This window comes from Crocodylus siamensis, chromosome 1 (assembly GCF_052110815.1).
Source record: "Crocodylus siamensis isolate JL-2025a chromosome 1, ASM5211081v1, whole genome shotgun sequence".
In the NCBI taxonomy this organism is placed as follows: Eukaryota; Metazoa; Chordata; order Crocodylia; family Crocodylidae; genus Crocodylus; species Crocodylus siamensis.
This window is the reverse complement of record NC_143395.1, coordinates 318,756,686-318,781,895: the sequence shown is the minus strand read 5'-3', so window position 1 is coordinate 318,781,895 and position 25,210 is coordinate 318,756,686. Positions and strand designations below refer to the sequence as shown.

Genomic DNA, 25,210 nt, shown 5'->3' with positions numbered 1-25,210 from the left:
AGTTTCATTTTTCAGGATTTCATTTTTTTGTTGCATTTTCTTAATATTTTTGTTCAGTGAAGAATTTAAAGTAGCTTTGCTAATATTTCTTATGGAAGATACTGGACCTCCCACACAAAATATCCCTTAAGTCCTGTATGGTCAGATTGGAGCAGGGATGACCAACAACATTCTAAATTATTGTCAACAGCACAAGTAAGGACAGAGGAGAAGAGATGGTGATTATCAGCCTGTTGAAAACAAGCAATTGACAGATACAGCTGAATAGCAAGGGGGCTCTGCAGTGTCTCCATCTTTAATAACAGATAATAAAAAGGTTGCTGTCAATGGTAATTACTGTATCAAGAACTGGAATTGGAAAGCATTTCAGTGAACAGGCTTATCTACAATTTAAAAAATCAAAACTGGAAAAAAAATGCAAAACACCCAGGTTATAAAAAAACAAAAAAACAAAAACAAAAACATACACACTTTGACCCATCCTCTCTCCAAAACAGGAACATGCAAGTTTATGGTGGAAGTATATCTATAGAAAGCCAAATCATGCAAGTTACGAACAATTTATCTGTCATGCTTTGGATGATATTTACAGAATGAAAGAAGGACCAATTTGTATTACCTTTGTAGAGCCATATGGGAAACAAAATGAGCACTTCGGCATTCTAGTCCCATGAGCTGAGAGACATTAGCAAAGTTTGGGATAAGACTTTGCCATTGTAGAACTGGTCTCTGACAGTGCAAGAGGATGTGCACTAGCTGTACCTTGCACCCACAGAGATCCCCATAACAGTCCTTAAACATGGAACCCTAAATCTTGCCTAGGTCTTCTACAAATTTCTGCAATACAGTTAAATTAATAACAACTTCTTTGCTAAAAGAAAAATAAAACCCAACAACCAACAAGCGCACACAACAAAAAACCTAGTAGCTGGATTCTTAATTTTAGTCCAGCTTGGCTTTTAAGTCAATGCAGGGTTATTTAAAATCCTTGCCTTCATTTTACAAGTCACTAGGCTGAAATCAAGAAAGACCAATACAGATCAGAGATGCACAAAAAAAGAGAAGTCCCTCAGGAATGGTTCTGCCCTCCCCATTTTATAGGTAAAGTTAATCTTAGTTCCAACTGACAGTCAAAAGCCCAATATGGGCATGTCAATAAACTTGCTCTTAGGTTACACACTTGCCCCAACCCTACATAAAGTATACACACAAAAATGGAAGCACACTTTGGAAATTTATCCAGTAGGAAAAAAAAAAAAGTTACACTATTTTGACACTAATTCTTCCAACCATGTTGTTCATGTGAAGTTTTACTTCTGGAAGAAATAACAACTCGTTTACAAATCATATGCTTTAAGGATTTAACAATTATTTTAACTTTCTGTACTTCATAAAGACCAACTTCATTTGATAATCTCAGCTCTGCTTTTCCAAGTGACCTGGCATTACTTACAGCAATGCATTTGGAAACTCGGACCATTATATTGCCTTGAGGTAGAACTTTCTTGTACATACTGCTTCCAGTTATGAATACAACTGAAATGAACAAAAGTATCAAGTCAGGGTTGATGGAAATTAGTGGAAAACACTTTGGCATACAAAGCAAATTATAAAGGGATAAGAAAGTAAACTTCTATAAAGAACACCATTCTATACAGCAGTTAATATGCTTTTTCAATGCCTTCCAACAGTTTTAATAAAACTAATATTTTCCATAATTTTGACTGAGGTTTTTGGTAAAAAGTTATCATTCATTTATAAGATTTTTCCTCAGGCAAATAGTGATCATCTTCAGTAAGAATGAAGTTTTCCCAAGTAAAAAGACCCAAAAGAATAGAGAATGTATATGTTCAGGCCAGCAGTGTTTAACTGGTACAACTTTTTAATTAAACATTTCATTTTAGGAGGTAAGTACAGTAGACACTGCAATTCTTCTAGTTTTTATGGAACTCCAAAGAGCTAAATGGGTCTAATAAATTTTTGGGTCTTGGTACTGAAGGATGAAATGCTCTTTCAGCAATATGCAGTTAAGGTGTAGTGGTTTTGCGTATGAAAAAAAGTCAATGAATATGTAACCTAAATGACATACAATAGAATATTTCAGTAGGACAAATGCATTGCTTCCTAAATATAGTTCTATTCTATGCTCATTCTCATCCTGGATACAAGAGTGAAGCTTTGCAAGACCTCCCACTTCTCTATGGAAGGGGGAGTGGCTTGGCCCTGTGGGGAAGAGGGAGCACAGCCCAGCTGTAACCTGGGCACCCAGAGGAAAGGGGGTGTAGCCTGGCTCCAGTCTGGCCATGTGAGGTGTGGGTTGTGGCCCAGCTCCAACCCATCCTGTGGGCCTTGGAATTTTGGCAGTAGGGATTTTGGCCACCACGTTTCCCAATCCATGGAGGGCCCCACAGGCCAGATTCCAAGGCTGTGGAATGTATTTGGTCCACAGGCCAGAAGTTCAGTGCCCCTGGGTTAGATATGGAAAACTTCCTACTGCTCAGGTTCACAAAGCACTGGAACAGGGTACCCACAAATTACATTGACTTCATGCCATCAGAAGTTTAAGGATGGGTCATGAAAATACCTATTAGGGATGACCTAGTAATATACAGTCCAGGGGGCCTGCCTTCCAGACCTACAGTCGAGTCTATAATTTCTTTTCTATTTTAACTTTTACCAAAATAATATATGGGACCCCCCTGATTATTGCTGACAGAAAACATAGTTGACAATGGGTAATCCCAGGGTATATGTATATATTTGCATATCTGTTGTTATTCTTCAGATATCCAAATTCTACCCCAGGAATCATGGACTCAAAACAGACAGCTTTGACCTTGAATGCCACTTAAGTAGATATTCCTAGTTCTCTTTCCCCAACAAAATATAGATGAAATAATTTTCATGGTAAGCTTACCCAGTGCAACAGCCATGAGTGCTGCAGGAACTCCAAAGGCTAGTGGGTAACACCGTTGCTTGGTATGAATTCCACATTCTTCACCTGAACCAAACACACACAGATGTTAAGCAAGAGCATTGCTTGCTTTTGTAACAAGTTTTGAAAAGGTTGTTACAGACAACATTTCTGTAGATGTTACTGGTAAATATTTCAGTTGACATGCTAAAGACTTCAGCACTCGATAGGATTTTTTTTGTTTTGAGAGAGAGAAGCTTTCATTAAACAGGCAAAATTCAACCAAATGAATCCTGAAGAGAGGACCATGCTCATAGGCTCCCTAAAATAAGTTTGGACTGGTAGGATGCAGACATGCAAGCATCTAAAAGATGTAGATGGTTATTAAAAATGGATGCTTCATAAAGTGACGAGGCAGTGGGAATTGCACCAAATCTGGCATTGCCAACTGTAGGTGAAGGAGATGCAGTATACTGCACTGTAATGCTGATAGAACAGGAAGGGGATGTAGCAAAAAGAGAACAAAGGAGAAATTGAATTGCATGACCCCCTTTTAAAATTAATCTGCATTATTTGCATCATTCTTAGTGCCAATTCAGGTCTTTAAAAAAGGCCTCAGAAGATCTGTTCTTTAGAACTGCACGTTTTTGGGGGTAGGTAACAGAAAAACTCTGTCGATCATTTAGTAATGAACTTCCCCTATGGTTATTTCACTAATTTACTTAGTCGGATTTACATTCACTTTATGCTGTACTGAACTTGTCCCCCTTGCTCTTGATCAGTCAAAGTTACATTTAGACAGACAGAGACAGACCACAGTGGGTTTTAGATAAAGTACACCTGCAGCCATTTTTAAACCAATGGGAGCTTATACACATGACAAGTCAGGCCATGCTAGAAAGTTAAGTTAAAAAAAAACCAAACACACAAAAACAAAACAAAACAAAAAACAACACAAAACAAAACAAACCACCCAAACAAACCAGACAACAAAAAGCCAGGACTACTCTGACGTGTTCCAATTAGAATGTAAACCAGCACATGTGTAGGCAGCTCTCCAAGCTCACCATAGTGAGTGTGTGGACTTTGACCCTGTTTGTATAGCTCCAGAGTTTGGGGAGGGGAGGGGGGTGCTGCCACCACCACTTGTCCCCCCTTTTCCTCTGCTGCTGAATTTGACAGGGAGAGGGGGAGGCAAGTGGCAGCAGCACTCACCCCTAAGCTCTAAAAGCTGCACAAAAGCAATGGCTCTGGTAAGAGCCCATACTGACACGTTGGTGAGCTCAGAGTTCACTATACAGTACACCTCACAGCTGAAGGGGATGCGACCATGTGCCTCTTACCCCCCAAGCCACTTCTGATTTTAATATTTGGCCTATCTGAGAATCAGCCATCCCAAAAGGCAGGGCATCCCATACTACGGCATAGTATAGTTCATTTCCTATGACCCCAAGCACGTGTAATGTACGGCTGGAAGGGATCCAGCTACCTACTCAAGACACAATCCTCCCTAACTAAACCAGCCAAGTGTCTGACAAAGTCCAAAAGTTCCTTCTAAACTCCAACCTAAATTTCTTCCCCATCAAGAGGGGAAAGAGTCTCCACAGCTATTCAAACTTTAACCTCTCAGACTGCCAAGAGGCCAACTACCATCAGTTGTGTCAATAATGCAAAACTTTGAACAAGTCCATGCTAGAAACAAAACTTCAAGCTACCAACATGGCTTCTAAAATCAAAGAACCATTGACAGACAAACAGACAATTTTGTAGGCAACAATGGTGCAGATTTACCTCTGAGAATTGGGGTGACTATAGTGGATATGAGACTTCCAGCATTAATGGACAAATAAAATATAGAGAAGAACATACTTCTTTGCTTTTCCTGCAATGAAAACAAGGAGCTGTTTAGAACATGGTAATACCAACCAGACTCTACTGGCCTAATTATAAGATCCAAGTCAGCTAAATTTTTGAACCAGTAGCATAGTGCGAGGTGTGCAAGTAGGCACTAGGCCCACAAGCCAGCTTAGAGGGGCATGAGAATATTAGCCCCTGGCAAGTCCACACCACGGCAGTAAACAGCTGGATCCTGGGCTGCTGCTTATAGATTTCGTAGACATTAGGAATGGAAGGGACCTTGCAAGATCATCTGGTCCAGCCCCCTGCCCAAAGGGCAGGCAGTCAGCTGGGATCAGATGACCCCAGCAATATAATCATCCAAACACAACTTGAACATATCCAGAGTAGCTGTTTGTACCGCTTCGGGAGGAGGGGGGGAAGTCTATTCCAAAATCTGGAGACTCGGATGATAAAGAAGTTCTTCCTTATGCCCAGTTTAAAAAACAAACAGTCTTCCAGAAGTTTGTGACCATTAGACCTTATTTGCCCTAGGGGAGGCCTGGTGAACAGGTGTTCTTCCAGATCCCAATGTACCCCTACTATACTTATAGGCTGCCACAAGTTCCCCCTGAGCCTATGCTTTTCCAAGCTGAAGAGTCCTGTGCCTCAGCCTCTCTTCATAAAGGCCTACTCTCTTGACCTCTGATCATGCGCATGTTTCTCCACATCCTTTTTTTAAAATTATGAAGCCAAGAATTGGATGTGGTACTCTATCTGTGGCCTCACCAAGGCCAAAAAGTGGGAGAATGACATCTTGGGTCTTGTTTGAGATGCAGCAATAGATGCAATCTAGGGTTTTATTTGCTTTACCAGCTGCACATTGGTGGCTCATATTCATTTTGTGGTCAATCAGGACCCCCAAGTCTCTTTTGGACATAGTGCTAGCACTGCCGAGCCTATAGGCAGGAGAACCCACATCATGCCACCCCTCCCCCCCAGCAAGGTAGAGCACCTTGCATTTTCCCCATGTTGAAAGTCATCAGGTTTATATGTGCCCACCTCGTCAGCCTATCCTGGTCAGCCTGAATCTCCAGCCTATCCTCCAGTGTAACCATGCTTCCCCATAGTTTGGTGTCATCCACAAATTTAGCCAGTCCATTTCTGACATCCAGACCATTAATGAATATATTAAAAGTGTACTGGCCCAAGTACTGAACCCTGAGGGATGCTATTGGTCACTGTACACAGTGCTGGCTTGGTTCCATTAGCTATCACTCTGGGTCCTACCATTGAGCTAGTTCCCCAGTCATCGGATCGTGAAGTTGTCGAGGCCACAGTTCCCTGCTTTGGCCTCCCATGATGTCCTTATGGCAAAGTCAAAAGCACTTTTTGAAATCCAAGTAACTGACATGAACCTCTTCCCTCCCATTCAGGTGATGTGTCACCTGGTCATAGGAGATGAGCTTGGTCAGATATGATCTATCCATAATGAAGCCATGTTGGCCATCTCTCAGAATGGCACCTTATTGCAGCCTGTTCTTGATGGTTTCTTTGATAATTTTTTCCAAAATCTTTCCCAGGGATTGAGGTCAAAGCGATTAGCCTGTAGTTCCCTGGACCTTTCTTCCTTCCTTCTTGACGATAGGCACCACATTGGCTCTCTTCCAGTCTTAGGAACTTCTCCTGAGCACCATGAGTTCTCAAATATCCATACCAGTGGTCAAGCTATCATGTTGGCCAACTCCTTTAGCACTTTTGGGTGAATTCCATCACGGCCTACCAACTTATGAATGTCCAGCCTCACGTTCTCTCACAAGGTCTTCACCAAATATGCATATGGTCACCTGTACCCTTGTAGTCCTGCGTCCTGTCAGTTGGGGTGATCCCCTTATTGGAAAACTAATGCAAAGTAATAGTTACAGATATTAGCTTTTTCCTGGGTTGTCAGCTGCCCCATTTGATTCAGCAGGGGTCCAATGTTCCCCCTATCTATCTATCTGAAGAAAGACTTTATTGTCCTCAATACCCATAGTCAGCTTGTGTTCCGCATCGGCCTTGGCTTTTCTGGTCTGCTCCCTACCGGTGCAGGTCAGTGATACATAATCCTCCTTAGAGGTATTTCCCCATCTTCTAACCTTTATATGCTTTTCTTTTAAGATTGAGCTCCCTATTTAGCCAAGGGGGTTTCCCCAGCCCTTTTGCTGCCTTTCCTGAGAGCCAGAACAGACTTTCTTTGTGCTTTTAGGATTGCATTCTTAAGGAACAACCACTCATCTTGGACTTCCTCCCCTATCAGATTATGATCTTTCAGGGCCTCAACAACCAACCTCCTGAGCCTGTGAAAGTCAGTTTTCCTAAAGTTGAGGATTTCCACATCGCCAACTGCTTTTCCAGCTTTGCAATGGATAAGGAAGGTGGTCAATTAATGATCACTGCTGCTGAGCTTCCCTTCAATCCTCAAGTCACTCACCAGATCCCCTTTGGCCAGAGCCAGATCTAGCAGTGCCTCACCTTGTGCCACCCTATGGACATCTTGGCTCCATCTGGGTAGAGGCCTCAGTGGTGCCAGGGGGGAAGGAGGGGAGGGGAAGCCTTTAGGATGCAGTGCATTACCACCATCGCACAGGTAGTAGTCCAGGATACTGCTGTGCCACTGAACCTTCTCCTCATGCTGCCTTGAGCCTCATGCCCCTCCCGTGTGAACTCCCATACTAAACTTGCACTCCAGGGCCCAGAGCATGCTTGTTTGTGCAGCTTCCTGTGGGGCTGGACTGAGATGACCCTCCTCAGCTCCTTTCAGCTGCCTCCTGCAGCTGCTGTTGTAGTAATACCTGAGGGAGAATAGACCATGGCATGGCAGCAGGTAAGACTCTAGAGCAGGGGATCTCAGTCCTCTGGTCCAGCAGCTGACCCGCTGCAGCCTGAAGTGGCTATGGACCAGCAAACCGCAGCCCCCGCCTAGAGCCAGGCAAAGAGGCCACAGCTCCTTCTGCAGGGCCTTCAGCAGCGCAGGGTTTAGCCCACCCATCCCCTGGCCTTTGCCGAGCTATGGCATAGAAACTTGGGGTACCTCTGTTCTAGAGGTAGTCTGTGGAACAGATAAGACTCCTGGTGCTCATCCCCCAGCTCTTGGCACCCCCCTCACCTCAAGTACTCAGCAACACCTCCCACCACCCCCAACCCAGGTAGTTACACCTCCTCTTTGAGCTCTTCTAACATACAACATCAAGAGAAGAATATAGCTCTTATTCAGATGTATCTAGTTCCTACAGGAAGGGTCACATCTAAATATGCAAATTATTTTCAGGCATATATTTATTGTTTAAAACATAGATAAATATATGATTGTTTATTTCATTATTTAATGAAAATTTAAATCTTTTTAATTATGATATACACACGTTGCACTTAGCTTGATACATATTGTTACCTGATCATCTTCAAACTGATCTCCACCAAATGCTGCTACACAAGGTTTGATTCCACCAGTACCAAAAGCAATCAGGATCAGGCCGACCACAGAGAGAGCACTGCAATAAAGGGAAATATCATTCCATTTTCTTAAGATCATGTAACGGAATATTGGTTGAGGAGGAATGTCCAAGCTTGCTACAGAGTTAAAGAAAAGCATGTTTAACTAATGGATGTCCTACTATTCAGCAGTGTCACAGAACCAGGCTCTGGTATGGAGTAAAAGAACAATTACCCTCAAAAACAGTAGCAGCATGGGGCTGAATTAAGCAGCCCTACATTGCCCCAACTGCAGGCACTGGCATGCTTCAAGAGATACAAGGAAATGCTAAGGGAAGTGATTGTGAAAGCTCATATTACAGGAGATCTCTACTTCAGAGCAGATCACAGTAGCCCTGGTACTGATCTGTACTGTACTAGAAACTACTGAAGACTCTGAAGTATCTTGGAATCCAGAGAGTGGAAAGTTAGTATAAGACTATTTTTTCTCCAGCTCATACTGGTTTATGCCTTCTGTGCTGCATCTCAGGGAGGTGCAGCGTAGGATCTAGCACTTCATTTACCCGATTAACAGGTAACTTATGGTACACAGAAGTAGTGAACCATATTTTAGCCTTAAGATGATCTTTCTTGAACTTCTTAACACACACTTGTTATTTACAAATAATTATATAGTTTATCTGGAAACTAAAAATATATTTTTCATGAAGTAAATTTGAATGTGGTATTGTTGCTAGAATAATGCCCTCTGAGTTATTAAAAGTCTACCTTTAAAATCAGAAGCATGTGCAGTATGGCATCAGCAGAGATACTTTCTTGCAGAGGAGGCCCTGTGCAGTGAGGAAGTCAGTAGGGTGAGTAAAACTACACACTTTTTAGTTTTAAACTCAATCCAGGGAGTTGTTTGGCCAAGTGTCCCCTGACAGAACTCAGATTTTCATATATATATTTTTAATTAAAGACAACTGCTATTGACAGGTAGCTGCCACAAGTGAGACCAGTAGGACTTCAGTTTTGCACACATCCTGTAAGAGCCTGAAAGTGGATAAAAGGAAGAAACAATTTAAAAAGCAGCAAGGAGTATGCAAGTACATGAGCTATATTAGTCTGAAGTCAGGCAGAAGGCTGGGCTGGGCAGCACCTTAGAGACCAATGCTAGAGAGGTATAAGCTTTTGTAGGCTACAGCCTACTTCATTAGCTGTAATGTTTCATCATACTATTTGTATGAAACACCCTGCCCCGCCTTCCTCAAGTCTGGAAAAGCAGCAGCTACAGTCTAAGTTAAACATCAGATACTACAACGCCATGTGCAAAAGAAAACACAGATTTAAAGGAATAGGGGATAGCAGTCAACTAGGAGCAGAGAAAGTTATCAGCAGTGGCTCCAAAGCAAGAGAAAGAGTCCAGTTGAATAGACAATCTAGTTACATAAAAAGAACAACTATTCAGAAGGGAAAAGGGGCATAATTACCAGATTAGAGGAAATACCAGTTAGAGGAGTTGTGATACAATTTTCTAGATTTAGTGTCCAATAAAAAGTTATTATTTCTTTTGTTCCCAGGTCCCATATTCTAAGGCTTTATATAGAAGGGCTGTGCAGTCAGAAATGAAGCAATTTCTCTTTGAAAAGTAAAGTATTCTCCCACAGGTGTTCCTATCTTTTTTCTAGGAGAGTTCATTCTAAAGTCGAGTAGTCATTTAGTTTCTCTCACACATTTAAACTTGGAGTATACTTCTTTCTGTCCCTGCCCCGAGTAAAGAAACTTGGTGCCCAAAAGCTTGTCCAACATCTCTCCAACCAGAGAAGGTGTTAGGTGTATTAGTCTCAGTAGTCAGGCAGAAGGCAGGGCAGACTGGCACCTTATAAAACTAATTCGGAGAGGCAAAAGCCTTCATAAGTAATGAAAATGTATGCCTCTGAATTAGTCTAGAAAGGTTCCACTCTGTCCCACCTTCTGCTACCCCCCCTTTTTTTATTTATTTATTTATTTTGTACAGTCAAAAGGTAGCCCAATAAAATATATTACTAATGAAAACTCTTTGGTCTTGCCTAGGTCTGAACCATTTACAGCTACAACTATCCAACCTTATTAAAAGGCAACAAGTTACAGATTCTTTTTCTTGCTCTAAAACTATGGGAACTCAGGGGAAAAACAAACAAAAAAACACAGCTTTAGTAAACACAATTAGGTCACTTTTTTCCCTGCCCCCCATTTCAGTTAAGCTCAGCAGTCTTGGCCATGTTTTTGCAAGATTTCTATAACATGTACATAATGACTTCCTAATTAAAAATATGTCAGTAAGAAGCTGATTACAAGACAAGACAACAAGGACAGGTCATTAAAGACCTAAATTGCTCCATCATGCACTAGTGTGTAATGCTACTTACATGTGCACTGAGAGGACATCAGGAGTTCCATCCCGGTTATGATCTGTCAAATCATTTATGGAGCCTATAGCCATAACTACCTGTCCAATAGTATAAACAATGGACAGGGAGACAATGGTCCTGTTGTGAGAAGAGGAGAGAATAGATCCGTCTTTATCTGCACAACTGATTCAGATTTCTTTCTAGTTTACAAAAGGGTTGAGCACAGAAGGATTACTGGTTAGAACAAACATGAATTAACTATGATACTGCAAATTTGCCAAAATATTTAGTGAATAATATACAATACTCCAGGTCAGGTACATTTCGGATTTTTTTTTTTATTATTTAAGGAAAGTAATTTTTAATCATGGAATTTTAGTTACCTGATTAAATCAAACAATGAAAATACCAGAACAAATATTGTGTATATTAACAAAACACTGTAGGAGCATTGCATCTAAGTGCTTGCCTTTTAAATAACAAAACTAAGATTAAAAAGCTCTTTTGTTATATTTACCATGTTGTGAAAATTAAATTGGATGTTACATTAATCATCAACATGCAATTTATATTCCAAATACACTACTGTTTGTATTTTCTTGGTATTATTTCCAAACCAAAACAGAAGGTGGGATGGGGAAGGAAATCATCCATTCCAAGTATGGAAACCAGAACAAGTTTTTTCATAAATAATGACTAGCACATTAGCTTGTTCCCTCACCTTAAAGTATGTTCCACATCTACAAAAAAAGAGGAAAATTCAAGCCTGGCTCCCAGATGGCGCAGGCTGCAAACAGCAAACCTGATTTTCTCAGTTGCGTGCATGCGTTGCTATCACCAAGCAGCTCATAACTGAAGATTTCATGCTTGTTAATCAAAGACTTGCTTACATTTTTAACTTTTCTGGGACTTGAACAGGTGACTAACATTAAAAGCAACTGCTTAAATGCTTCAGTGAATGGGAAACACCCCACACATTCCATTTCAGAAATAAAGGACTAAAATCTGATGTGTAGTGAGAGGCTGCCGTATGCATCAGGAAGCAGAAGATGTTCATGTTGTAAAAGAACATAGTACAAAGAGCCAACTCAAATAGCACTAGAATTGATCCTACTTTTCCCCAAACAGACATCTTTGAAATATCCAGAGCTAAAAACTACTCTGTCACTGAGTCATTTTAGTTGTTAACTTTAACAATGGGCAGCAAGACATTTAGATGAGGGCCATCTGTATGATCCAACTGTAGAAGAGCCTTGTTGTTGTCATCAGTTTGGGCGGCACAAATATTAGAAATGGTGAGGGCTTTTTACATAATAGAGACAGCTTACATAATCAGCTTGCTACAGTTTATTTGGACATCTTGCACACTACAAAAATGGTATCTGCCTTCTTCCACAAACAAGAACTTCCTGTTCAAAGTATGGAGTGTCCCTGAAGGTACTCCCACACAGATATTCTGTATACATACAGTGGATGGGTGGCTATAGGATCCAGCCTCACCTATAAAGTTACAGTTACTAGTGCACTGACTAACCCGGCTTCAGTCATAATAAAGATTATCAAGTTGCCCACCTTCCTTCCTCATGAAGTTCCCTATTCCATTGTTTTTCCTATAAAATCTTGGGGGGGGGAGGAAAATAACTGGTGTTCAGAATTAAAAAAAAAAGGGTCTCTCACAACTGACTCAAGTCCTCAAGTTCCAGGTTCCCACTTTAAGCAGGAGTATATCACCATTGAACTCAGTTGATATTTGCAGGAAGAGATGTAAACAGCTCTAGAAATTTGATACGATTGCATAAGGAACCAAATCTCATCTTGGGAGAAGATTACAAATTTGAAGAATGACTTTAAGATTTTGTTTCAAGATTAGCACTGCTTTCTAGGGCCCTGATTCTGCAAACACCCATCTCTCAATGAGGCTACTTTAAGGCTACTGTACTTTTGTACAGCTGATGAGATAAGACTTTCAGTGGATTTAGGACCTAATCATCTAAACACTTAATGGGCACAAAAGGAGAAGCAGAGAACAAAGTGGAAGCAGAAATTTTATGGTCCGATTTGCAGAGTTTCTGACTATGCCCAACTCCCATGAACCTGTAAATGCTTCCAAATGAGTTGACAGAGCGAGTCAGTGAAAGCAACTTTTCCTCAGTTCCATTTCTGAGCCACATCCACTAAAACTCAAAACTTCTCAACATCTGCTTTCAGAAAGATTCTGTGAAGACTTGGTATTAATGTACTCAGTTGGCTGTTTGAAACCCTTTCCTGAAACAGCAATCCACAACTTAACTGCTCTATTCAGTTGCTTTAGATTACACGCCCCCCAAACACTCACTTGAACTTCCCCAGCCAGGAGTCGGCAACAATTGCTCCAAGGATTGGTGTCAAATAGCACAGAGCAACAAATGTGTGGTAGATGACTGTAGACAGGTTGTCATCCCAATGGAGAAAAAATTTGAAGTATAGAACAAGCACAGCTGCAAAAAGACAAAACAAGGAGTTAGAAATGTGAAATTATCCACTGAAACCAAAAGCTAAAAGAAGAGTGAAGGAAAGTTACCTCGCATTCCATAGTAGGAGAATCTTTCACAGAACTCATTAATGACAATGAAGAAGATGCTGATTGGAAAACCAAAGCAGCTTGGCTGAAAAGGCAAAAAAAACGGTAAAATTCCAACAAAGCTATTTAATATTCTTTCATTTTTCTGGCCAGAACCAGTAAATTTAGTCACATATGTAAAAATCAATTTCAGTTTTTAGACTACAAGTAATTTTTCATTATAGTTTTTAGTGTCTCAAAATGTGGGCATCTCTACTCCAAATCATCACATACAGAACCGCTACTAATGAGCCAACAGACACCTATAGGATTTTGAAAATAGAAAAGGCTACAAAACAGCAACACAAATTGTCCTTTAAACAGAATTCTCTGCGAAAGGGGACAAAAGAATCATCTTCTGTATTTTGTTACTTACACTTCACAGCTTACGGTTTATAGGCCAAATCTAAAAAATTGCAGCAGGCTGTTGACTGTACCACTTTCAGAATCAAAATTTCAAAGCACTGCTAGGCTGATATTAGTTAAGCTACATCAAGTCAGATCCAGCAAGAATCTGGTCTGTCTGTGGAGCTTAGTCAGTTCTGTGATTAATACGTCTTTTTTAAAACAATAATGCATGGCATATTTTACTGAATGCAAAGAGAACTTGCTTAGAGACCAGGAAGGTTTAATTTAGTTCTAAATGAGAAGGATTTTATAAACTACTACTCATTCTGGACATTATCCCCAAGACAAATTACTAATCGGGTATGGTACAGCACCATGAGGCTATCAAGCAAAGATTTCACAGGAAATCATGATCCAGGTCTCTACATCCCTGACAACAAGAGGCCATGCATAAAAAGATCTTTGAACACAAATTAAAAATGCAATTGTGTGTGTCAGCTTTAGTAAGTTACAGTAAGAAAGATAATTAAAAAAAAAAAAAAACACTAGCTGTGTCAAAGCAAGCAATATCCATACACAAGCTAAGAGAGAACCTAGTTTGATGTTTACAGAATTCATTGCTTCAGAGGCCAAATCTATTTATGGAGTTAAACAAAAAAAACCCCAACAACTACTGAAAAAAAAGCGGCCCTTGGTATTACTTACTTTCATGTTATAAAAATATTTCATTAGTACTGATATTTAGACTTTTACAAGATCATTAGTAATTCAGATACAAGGCAAAGCAAGGGGGTACCACTCAACAGGTGCATCTACACATTGCACACTGTACAGCAACGTAGCATGTCACTACATCGCCATAGGGCAACAGCAAGGTAGCAATCATGTGGGTCTACATGTGATCACCAGCTCTCTCCATAGCAGTGTCCTCCCCAGACATAGTGCGTAACTACAGCAATATAGTGGGGAGATCTAAGCACGTGCCACCCGCATGACGGAGTAATCACCTGTACTGTGTCATGCTTTAGTACTTCCAAAAGGAAGTGCTAAAGCATGGCACTTTAGTAACATCACCATACAGCAACATGTAGACACACCCAACAAGGCTAAATGAGGCTGTACATAGGACATCCTGCCCAAGGATCTGTTATCACTAGTAGTGCTTAAGGGAAACAGTTGCTGAAGAAGCAAGAAATACTTCCTGAGACCAGTACCCTGAAAGTAGATAGCAGAGTCTTCTGACAGATCATCTAGCTATCACATTAAGCTGACACTGTTTGACTGTCCAGGACAGTCACAAAAGCCCAGCTGTGTGAGGGTCAATATTTTGCAGTGTTATAGAATGCAGTTGCTGTACTAGGTATATGTAGTTTTGGCAATGTTTTTGTACCAACTGTCCTGGAGAACAGAGCTAGTTGCCTAGTTGCATCTCAGTGGTAAAGAAGTATTCTTCTAACACACACCAATGGGAGACAAGCTAATCCAAATCCATGGCTTGGATGTAGGAAAACCTTAGGCTATGCTACATAAGTAATTTTCCCTGTAACCACTGCGACAAAATAAAACAAAAGAAGAGGAGATAAACGACACAGAAATGAATGACTGCCTAGTAAGATTTCTATTTCAGAAGAATTAGGCAAGGGTACCATACCACCAGGTTCACCAAGAACAACCCTCTGAACAATGGTTTCCCAACAAGCAAAATGAGAGGCTTGTGTAACTGCATTACATAACTGTGCCTAGAACCTGGAGCCTACCCTTCTAGTGATGATACTTGCTGTGCTATTTCCTGCCTAGCTTTTATTTTGGGATTTACCCTCGATTTTTATCTTAGTCCAGATAAAAACAAGAACAAAGTCTATAACTGCAATTGGATACTGAAGTTTAGAGCTATTGCAGCTAAATTCTACTGTGAACCAAACTCTGATTCCAGAGGAGCAGAGTCAGAATTTAAGGCAATCATCTGAAGTCAATCAAAGCACTCCCATTCACTTCTGTATGCATCAAACCAAGCCCTAAAACAGTGATATAGATTGTGATCTGCTGGTGGTGTAATGGGAGACAACCAAGTAGATTTCAGTTCATGTTCTACTCATTTGGTCATATGTCTCTGTGCATAGTCTGAGGGAAGATTACTCATTTCCAGCAACTGAACACCTTTTAGAGAAAAAAAAAAAATTACTAACCGCGGATGATCTAGGTGTCTTCATTTTCTCTGTTGGGAAAAAAAAGAAGAAACAAATTTACATAAACCAAAAAGTAATAAGATGATGGAAAATAGGTTAAAAAAAAAATCTTAAACTGCAAGTCATTAAATATAAACTCAGCATTTTTCAGCAAATTTAAATATTTTATAGGGAAAAAAATGTAGGTAAAGAACAGAAGTTGTGGCAGTGATGTAGGTGTGATGGTGGAGGAAAAAAATGCAAGAAGCTAGGATTTGTGGGTAATAGGTTTTATAGAACCAACTGTATAGTTGGTAGAGATACAGGCCAGATTTTGGGGTCCAGAAGCCTTTTTCCAATATTACCAGGAAGGGTACTTGGTACACCAAATCTTGTTTATAGCCCTACTGACCACACAGTTGATTTAATGAAAGATACCACCCAGAAAACCCTTTTCAAAAACCAAAACAGAATAGAAAAAATAAGCTTCTGGACATCAAGTTGTGCCTTTTCATAGTCTGTAAGAATAATTCCAAACTGAACTGGTTTTGTATTGTGCATCTACAGCAGGACAACCATAAATCAGTAAGTTATACTTATTTTCAGTCTTACAGTGGTAGGCATCATTTTTTCGTTGGAGTGCTGAAAACCCCCACAAAGCCTATCTTGCAAGGTGCCAAAGTGTCGGCATGCCAGAAACACAAAATGAGGGCAGGGGGTACACAGGGCAAGGGGCACACGCAGGATGCCCTGCATGTGCCCCTTGCACCCTCCCCCCACAGGCCCCTGCCCCCACCCTTGCTGCCCCTTACCCCCAGCCTGGGCTCAAAGCTGGCAGCAGCTCCCCAGAGCTGGGGCCAGCTTCAGCCAGGAGGCTCCAACCAGCTGTCCTGGGCTCTGGAGCCCAGGCATCAGCTTGGAACTGCTGCATGCACCCATGGGTCAGAGCAGGCAGTGGTGGAGGGGCCCCGAGGCAGCACAGCCCCAGTCTCTCCCCCACTCCCGGCACAGAACTTGTGACTGGGCTCCAGAGCCCGGTACAGCGGTTTACAGTCAGCCTGGGCTCTGGGAAGCTGCACCAAGCAACAGGCAGGTTGTAAACAGATCCACAAGGCTCCACAACTCCGGCACCAGTTCCATGCCATCTGCCTCAAGCTGCATGCACTGTCGCCGCCAGCACAGAGCTGATGCTGGAGCTGTGGGGCCCAGCGCAGCTGTTTGCAGCCTCCTGGCTGCAGCTGGCCCCGGCTCTGGATAGCTGCTGCCAGCTGGGAGTCCGGGAAGTGTTCCAGCATGCAGCTGGGACCCTGCAATCACTAAAGTAAAGAGTGAAAACAAGGTAAAGGCAAATGGAAATAAAAGCTGGATCTTGTAATAAGCTCACAAGCCCTGTGGCTTGATCTGGTGAAGCACCGAAGCATATGAAGTAACCTCACTGAAGGCAAAATGAGACTATTTGCATGTTTGACTGCCTTGCTGGTTTGGTTTATGCTTGCTGAACCTTGAACTCAGCCAACTTTGAGTAGTTTAAATCTCCTCCCAGAGATTTTTAGGTCTTGCTTTGGTTACAGTTTAGAAGGCTGCTAGACACTGAGCTTGCCTTTTCTCTGGCAAGGTTCAAGTAGAAGTATAGCAGCCATCAGCAGTTCTTGTGAGCCACATGTTTAAGTGCACTATCTTAAAGACAAAGGTCTAGTACAAATGAGGAGGTGCACTTTGAAACCCTAAGTTGCAAACTAAACAAATCAGTAACAGATTGAGTGTCAAGGGCTATAGGCTATACAGGAGGGACAGGATAGGAAGGAAAGGTGGAGGAGTAGCACTCTACATCAAGGAGGAATATACTTCCTCGTCAATTAGCAAAGGGGTAGAGGGGGGGCACTCTGAGGTGCTCTGGGTTAGAGTAAAAGGCAGTCCAGGGGATAGAGACTTAACGGTGGCAGTCTACTATAGACCTCCCAACCAGGGAGAAGAGCTCGACCAGGAATTCTTAGGTCAGCTCACAGAGGTAGTGAGGGCTAAGGATGTGGTCATCATGGGGGACCTGAACTTCCCAGACATCTGCTGGGAAGAGCAGTCAGCTAAGTCTGATCGCTCACGTCGGTTCTTAGCCAGAGTGCAGGACCTCCATCTAACCCAGGAGGTGCACAGCCCCACCAGGGGAGACACCTTGTTGGACCTGGTGCTGGCCACGGGTGATGACCTGGTGAGGGGGCTGCGGGTGATGGGCCACCTGGGAGACAGTGATCATCGCTTGCAGGAATTCACCATCCAGCGTAAGGTGGCAAAGGGCTGCAGCAAGGCAACAGCCCTAGACTTTAGGAGGGCTGACTTCAACAAGCTAAGGAGGATCGTTGGGGAAGCGCTGAGGACCCAGAGGGGAAGGGAGCCAGATGTCCAAGGTGAGTGGTTGCTCCTTAAGGAGACGATCCTCCATGCCCAAAGGGAGGTAATCCCAACAAGGGTCAAAGGGAGCAGGAGGGCACATAAACCCCCATGGCTCACTAGGAGCATCCGGGAATGTCTCCTTGCTAAAAGGAAGGCATACACCCAATGGATAGATGGGGTCAGCACCAAGAAGGACTATGTTACAGTCGCCCGAGGATGTAGGGGGGCAGTCAGGAAGGCCAAGGCAGAGATGGAGATAGGACTAGCTTCCCGGATTAAGGACAATAAGAAGTCCTTCTTCAAATACACAGGGGGTAAAAAGAGGGTCCCGGGTAATGTGGGGCCCCTGCAGGACACGATGGGCAACTTAGTCGTCATGCCAGATGACAAAGCTAGCATATTTAATGATTTCTTTGCCTCTGTCTTCCTAAGTAGGGACCAGTTCAGCCACCTCCCTGCTGGGCCCCCCTCGGGCCCCGGGAGAGACACGCCTGGGCCAGGGGTTAGCGAGGAGTTAGTTAGGGTACTTCTGGAGAGGCTGGACGTGTTCAAGTCCGCTGGTCCGGACGATCTTCACCCTAGGGTTCTACAGGAACTGGACGAGGTCATTGCGGGACCCCTGGCGCGGCTCTATGAGCACTCGTGGTGCTCTGGTGAGGTGCCGGAGGACTGGAAGAGGGCCAACGTAGTCCCTATCTTCAAAAAGGGAAAAAAAGAGGACCCGGGAAATTACAGGCCAGTTAGTCTTACCTCAATCCAGGTAAGCTCTTTGAGAAAATCATCCTGGCACACATCCAGGAGGGCCTTGCAGGGGAATGCATGCTCAGGGGCAACCAACATGGGTTCATCAGTGGCAGGTCTTGTCAGACCAACCTGGTGGCCTTTTACGATCAGGTCACCAAATCATTAGACGCAGGGGTTGCTGTGGATGTAGTCTTTCTGGACTTCCGGAAGGCTTTCGACACTGTCTCTCACCCTGTCCTCATCAAAAAGCTGGGAGACTGTGGTGTTGATGCCCACACGGTCAAATGGGTCGCCAACTGGTTAGAGGGCCGCACCCAGAGGGTGGTAGTGGATGGGTTCTTCTCAACCTGGAAGGACGTGGGCAGTGGGGTTCCGCAGGGCTCGGTCCTTGGGCCCGCACTGTTCAACATCTTCATCAGTGACTTGGATGATGGGGTAGAAAGCACCCTGTTCAAGTTTGCTGATGACACTAAGATGTGGGGGGATGTGGGTACACTAGAAGGGTGCAATAGGCTACAAGCTGACCTTGACAGGTTGCAACGGTGGGCGGATGAGAATAGGATGGGGTTTAACACTGATAAGTGCAAGGTGTTGCACATGGGGAGGAAGAACTGGCACCACACTTACAGGTTGGGGAACTCCCCTCTTGCCAGCACGGAGACAGAAAAGGATCTTGGAGTCGTCATTGACTCCACGATGAACATGGGCCGGCAGTGTGGGGAGGCAGTCAAGAAGGCCAACCGTACCCTGTCATGCATCCACAGATGCATCTCGAGCAGGTCCAGGGAGGTGATCCTCCCCCTCTATGCGGCACTGGTCAGGCCGCAGCTGGAGTACTGCGTCCAGTTCTGGGCGCCACACTTCAAGAGGGACGTGGACGATATGGAAAGAGTTCAGAGGAGGGCCACTCGTATGATCAGGGGTCAGCAGGGCAGGCCTTATGAGGAGAGGCTACGGGACCTGAACCTGTTTAGCCTCCACAAGAGAAGGTTAAGGGGGGACCTTGTGGCCTGCTACAAACTGGTCAGGGGGGATCAGCAGGTATTGGGGGAGTCCCTGTTCCCCCGTGCGCTGCCAGGAGTGACCAGGAATAATGGTCACAAGCTGGCGGAGGGTAGGTTTAGATTAGATATCAGGAGGCGCTACTTCACAGTCAGGGCGGCTAGGGCCTGGAACCAGCTTCCAGGGGAAGTGGTGCAGGCTCCTAGCCTAGGGATTTTTAAAAGGAAGTTAGATGAGCACCTTGCCGGGGTCATCTGACCCCGGTGCTCTTTCCTGCCAAGGCAGGGGGTCGGACTAGATGATCTTCCTAGGTCCCTTCCGACTCTAGCTACTATGAAACTATGAAGTAAAGAAAAATATCACTTTCTTCATAATGACAAGCGTCATGCAATCCACAGTTCAAAACATAAAAATACCCAATAATAGCAGCTCTTTAAATTTTAGCATGATGTACTGAACAAGCTCCCTTTCAAGGATTTTTACAGTTAATATTTTGACAAATAACTAAATAGTTGTTATGCAGATAAAATAAATATGGAGAATTAGCACAAAAGTCATGCACCAACATTAAAGAATTTAAAAGTGTAACTCAAGTTGTAAACCCACATTTAGGGGACAAATTCATTTCCAAAAAGTTACGTGAGTGTGAATGAACAATTTGGCCTCATCAGTACTCATGAAATACAATCCCACAAAGTATTTTTAACACACAGGGGGTCTTTCAGAGTCAATTATTGCTGATCCATGTTATAGTGTCCCCCCCTTGCAAAAAAAACAAACAACCTGACAACACATCTTTCAGTTGTTGGATCTTCAAGCTTTTTTTTTTTTTTTTTTTTTGGAACTGCACTTTGTTTCCCTACCTGGCAAAAACTAAAGTCCAGTATCCATGTCATCATTTAAGATGGAAATGTTCATACTCTTTGATCTGCATTATCCAGTTTGTATCCGATGAACCCTCTGAGCTTAATAAAAGCCCAGGGTAGGGTTCCAGTGACATCTCTGAGGATCTTACTTGGGTCTAACATTTATGCCTTGGAAATGATTAATTGAATGCAAGCTCTTCCATGACTTGTATTCAGTACATTATTCTTCTGAGGGATATGGAAGCAACATCCTTCACAGGAGGCCGTCACACTGATCCAGTCTGAGAATATTTCACGTGGGATATTTATTTCACCTTTTTTGAAATTGAGCAGTAACTGTTGTAGCTCTGACTTGCTCCTTGACAGTTTATAATCTCAGTCTCAGGCACCCATTCTCTTTCACCAGAGTTTCTTGAATATGCTATGGCCAAGATTTTCAAAATGAGAGTGTAAATAGGATTGCCAAAACCACAGTTGGATACCTCAGCAAGGGGCTTAAACATGACTTTTTCAAAAGTGCTGTTTATCTGCCAGTTTCCCCTCATGAGGGGAAATTCAACATGTAAACAATGAAATTATTAGTCTTTATACATCAGGGCATTTATAGACATGATCTGGGAGGTAGGGTGGGAAAGGGGCACTTTAATTAGTGCAGTTCCAAGAGCCACCTTAATTAAAGCACCGGGAACATCATGTGCATCAGCGTCTCTGCACTGAAAAATGTCAGCAGGGTGCTTTTAACTAAAACTCCAATGAGCTTTAGTTAAAAGCACCCCATTGACATTTTTCAGCACAGGGACACCAATGCACATGATGCTGGAGTCTGCTGGAGCATGGTAACTACCCCACCCCAGCAGACCCTATTAATTGAGTCTGCTCCCATGCACTGCAATTACATTATGTTGGAGCAGCCTCTGTGCACTTGTATAGGAGCCCTCAGTGTCCTTCCTACATTGGTTACTTAGATGCATGAACAGGATGGCAAGTCCATCTCTTCCAGAAGTGCCTTTGCCAACATGAATGAGCAGTTTAACAGTCCTTGACTGTGTAATTTGTCAGAGATTCTCACATCCACTTTTGCTGCAATGGAGCCCATGGATAATTTTTCCCCTCCCTTAATCTTTGGGGAAAGAAGCAGGGAGGAAGCAAAAGGGGGCATCAGTAAAGTCAGCCCACAGAAGCCAGGAAGCGTTTCCAGTTTCTATTGTTATTCCAGACTCCAACTTATAAAATTTGTTCAGGGAATGTTTTTCCTGACCTCCACCCCAGAAGGCAATGACTAGCATTCCCTACCCTGACCATTTTCTATGGAAAATGAATGCTTGGTTAACTTCTTTCCATTGCAAAAGAGCATTACTCAGAAAGCAGCCTCTGTTCCTACCACCTTATAATATCCAAAATATTTGTATGGTTTAAAAGCAAAAGACACAAGACACCTTTAATCCTCTGGTTAAACACCAAACCAATCTAAACTAGTTATTTATGGATGGGTTCATCCTTTGAGAAAAGCATCTGCTTGAATTAACCATTTCACACTCAGCCCCATACTAAGTGGAAAGAAATGTGGGTATATTTTCAACCAAAGGCCTGAAGTTTCCATCTCTTGTTACAAACCATGCAGATTATGTTATACATCAATACTCAGCATCTGGGTCCAGGCTGAAGCAGTGGACAATTCAGCATTTGTCTAACACAGGGGTGGGCAAAATGCGGCATGGGGGAGAGATGCGGCCCACCAGGCCATTCTATCCAACCCATAGGGTCCCCCCAAAAATTTAGAAAATTAATGTTAATCTCCCCTGGACTGCTTGTCATGCAGCACTCAATGGCTTGCTGAAACTCAGTAAGCGGCCCTCTGCCCCGGTCTAAATTGCCTGCCCCTGGTCTAAAGCCCTGACTTCAGAATTGGTCAGCCCCTGATCCTGCTAACTGTTGCACTCATTCCCGTCTCCTTTGAACACATCTTTTCTTGTGTTCTGAAAGCCATCTCAAGCAACCTACACACAAGTGCAACGGTTAGGATGTTAACTGTGATTTGGTCAATTAGGCCACTCCAGGGATCCTTACCCTTGTTTCAGTCATGCCTAGGCTTTGCTGTGCCTCAGCTCCCCTCGCGCACAGAGTTAGCATAATATGCCCCTATCCCAGAAGTGGGCTTGTGAGAAGTACAACAAAAGGAGCTCAAATACTATGGTAATACTGGGTCAGATGCACCCAGCTGACACCATTAACTAAATAACAGATGAATGGAATTATCTGCATCATTAATTATTTGCATTTTAGCACAATTCCAGCATGTACCAGAACAAAAAAAATCACAGATACTAAGCACAGCCAGTTAAACTAATTTGGTTCTCATCTTCAACTGCATCCTCAGTTGTGTCAATCAGTATAGGTTAAGAGGCAAGCACAGAGGAGCCTTTTGGCCATCTTCACAAGAGGGGGGAAAAAAAAGTGGCCAACATGATTTAAAATGGGTGGAATGACCTGAGCCATGGGACATTGCTGCATGCAGCATGCCAGCCTCAGCTAAGAGGTGCTCTGGGAGGCTCCTGCCTCCATTCCAGCAGAGCAGGATCCTGCTGCATGAGGTGGCAGGTGTTACTGCCAAGAGGCAGATTAATCCTCCCCTGGCCCTGCAGCTGCTACCAAATTAAGGGCTTTGGATCCTCATCTACCATAAGACTGCAGCAGTAGTAGGGCCAAGTTACCTTGGCTTTTGGCAGTGACAACTCTTCTCTCAGCAGTCCTCCTATCTCCACGTTGGCATCCCAAGCACAAACTCTACTACGTATACCTGGAGGGGGATGGAAGGGGCAGGGAGTCACAGGAGGACTTGGGAAGGGCTAGGGCTTAATTTGTAGCATGCCTGCTGAGAAGTCACCCACCGCAGGTTTAAGCCTACAGAGTTATCCGAGTTAGGACTATAATGCATTACTTAATGCAACCTAGCCAACACAGGTTCAAACCCACTTTTTCTTTCTTAGCAAAGATGAATCCTTAGGATGCAGCAGTCGTGCCAATAAAGTGAAGGAAGCAGCAGACAGGCACCAGTGCTGCTCTCCAGCGCTCTGCTACAGCTCAGGGGGAAAAAAGGAAAGGAAGAAGCCAGCCTTCTTCTTTGAGGTGGATGGAAGAACCCAATGACCTACTTCTTCAGCCTGGAGATGAGGAAAGGGGAATGCACCAGTCCCACAAGGGACTTAAGAAATAGCTTCCTCCCATGGCCCTTGCTGGTCCCCAGACTCTTAATTGCAGAGATGGCTCATCCCACACTCTCCTGCCAGGGAAAGGGCAAGAGGCAAGCAGGAATGAAGTCTGCCTTGCCAACACACTACCTTCATTTTTCAGCTCCAAACTGGAAATTCCTCAGTTAACCATAAGGCAACATCACACTTTTCACTCTCCCCATTCCATGATATTAATATTAAAATGAAATGAAATATTTTAGTAAAGCCCTGCAGTGTCAGGCACAACCACCTACAGCCAACAAGGGAATTCCTCATTTCTATACAGGCTGTCCTAGGGCAATGCTTCCTAAGCTTTTCCTCAGTGTGGCCCCTCACTCCCTAGCCAGAGCCCCCCCATCCCCACAACCCCATTTGGAGTCCTGACCGAGTTTGTCACCTTAATTCCCAGGGCAGCTGTTCCCAAGCCAACAGGGAGGAACAGACACAGATAAAGAGACGTTCCCCCTATAACGACATACACTTCAAGGGCGGGTAACGGAGCAGCAGGTACTGCTGGACACAATATTATTTCTGCCTTGCCACACTTGCCAGGCTCAGGCCCCTTCTGAGTTGCTGGCAACGCACGTGTCCCCCTGGAGCTTTCACTCTCCCCTCTATTTGTTAGCTCAGATTTTGATTTCTTTCCCTACAGAAGGCTACAGATGGGGCGGAGAGACCAGGAGCGAAGAAGAGCGTCAGGGGAAGACAAAGCCGGGGGCGGGGAAGCACCAGCAGCTGCTTCAGGTGCTGCTGGCAGCTGGGGCCAGACGCGGAGGCACCGCCGAGCCGGGAGCAGCTCCGCTGCGCTCCCCCTAGCCCGCGCATGGCCGGCTCGCGGGTGCGGGACGGGACGGATGGACAGAGGGGACCGCGGAGAAGCGAGTAGCAGGGCAGGCGCCCGCCCGCACCTACCCATGGGGGTGCCTGCGCAGCTCCTGCTGGTGCTGGTGTCGGGGCAGGAAGGAGGATGTATTGCTGACAGCCGGCTTTAAGGGCAGCGCCTGCCCCGCGCCCTGGGCAGGTGCGGGCGGGGGCGGGGCAGGGCCGGGCCGCCCGTTCCTGGCTGCGGGCGCGGGCCTGGGCGGGGTGGGAAGAGCCAAGGAGGGGACACGCGTACGCACACGAGATGGGGTAGGCTGCCTCCACACACGCACAGTAAGGTAGACCCCTCCTCCGCGCACACGCACACACACACACACACACGCTTCTCCACCCCCCCACTCCACACACACACACACACACGCTTCCCCACCCCCCCACTACACACACACA

General features: G+C 44.0%; 1 protein-coding gene across 1 annotated transcript in view; it reads right to left on the bottom strand.

The window, feature by feature from the left end:
• SLC15A1 (solute carrier family 15 member 1) overlaps positions 1 to 24,974 on the bottom strand; it is a 53,837-nt gene extending 28,863 nt beyond the window's left edge. Inside the window, exons 1-9 of the mRNA XM_090031698.1 lie at positions 24,851 to 24,974; positions 15,730 to 15,758; positions 13,157 to 13,241; positions 12,932 to 13,073; positions 10,615 to 10,734; positions 8,184 to 8,283; positions 4,706 to 4,796; positions 2,918 to 3,001; positions 1,454 to 1,536 (exon numbers count right to left, since the gene is read on the bottom strand). Of these exons, the coding sequence (XP_089887824.1) occupies positions 1,454 to 1,536; positions 2,918 to 3,001; positions 4,706 to 4,796; positions 8,184 to 8,283; positions 10,615 to 10,734; positions 12,932 to 13,073; positions 13,157 to 13,241; positions 15,730 to 15,758; positions 24,851 to 24,854 (738 nt within the window). The 5' untranslated portion in view covers positions 24,855 to 24,974. The remainder of the gene's footprint in view (positions 1 to 1,453; positions 1,537 to 2,917; positions 3,002 to 4,705; positions 4,797 to 8,183; positions 8,284 to 10,614; positions 10,735 to 12,931; positions 13,074 to 13,156; positions 13,242 to 15,729; positions 15,759 to 24,850) is intronic.
• Between the last annotated feature and the right edge of the window lie 236 nt (positions 24,975 to 25,210).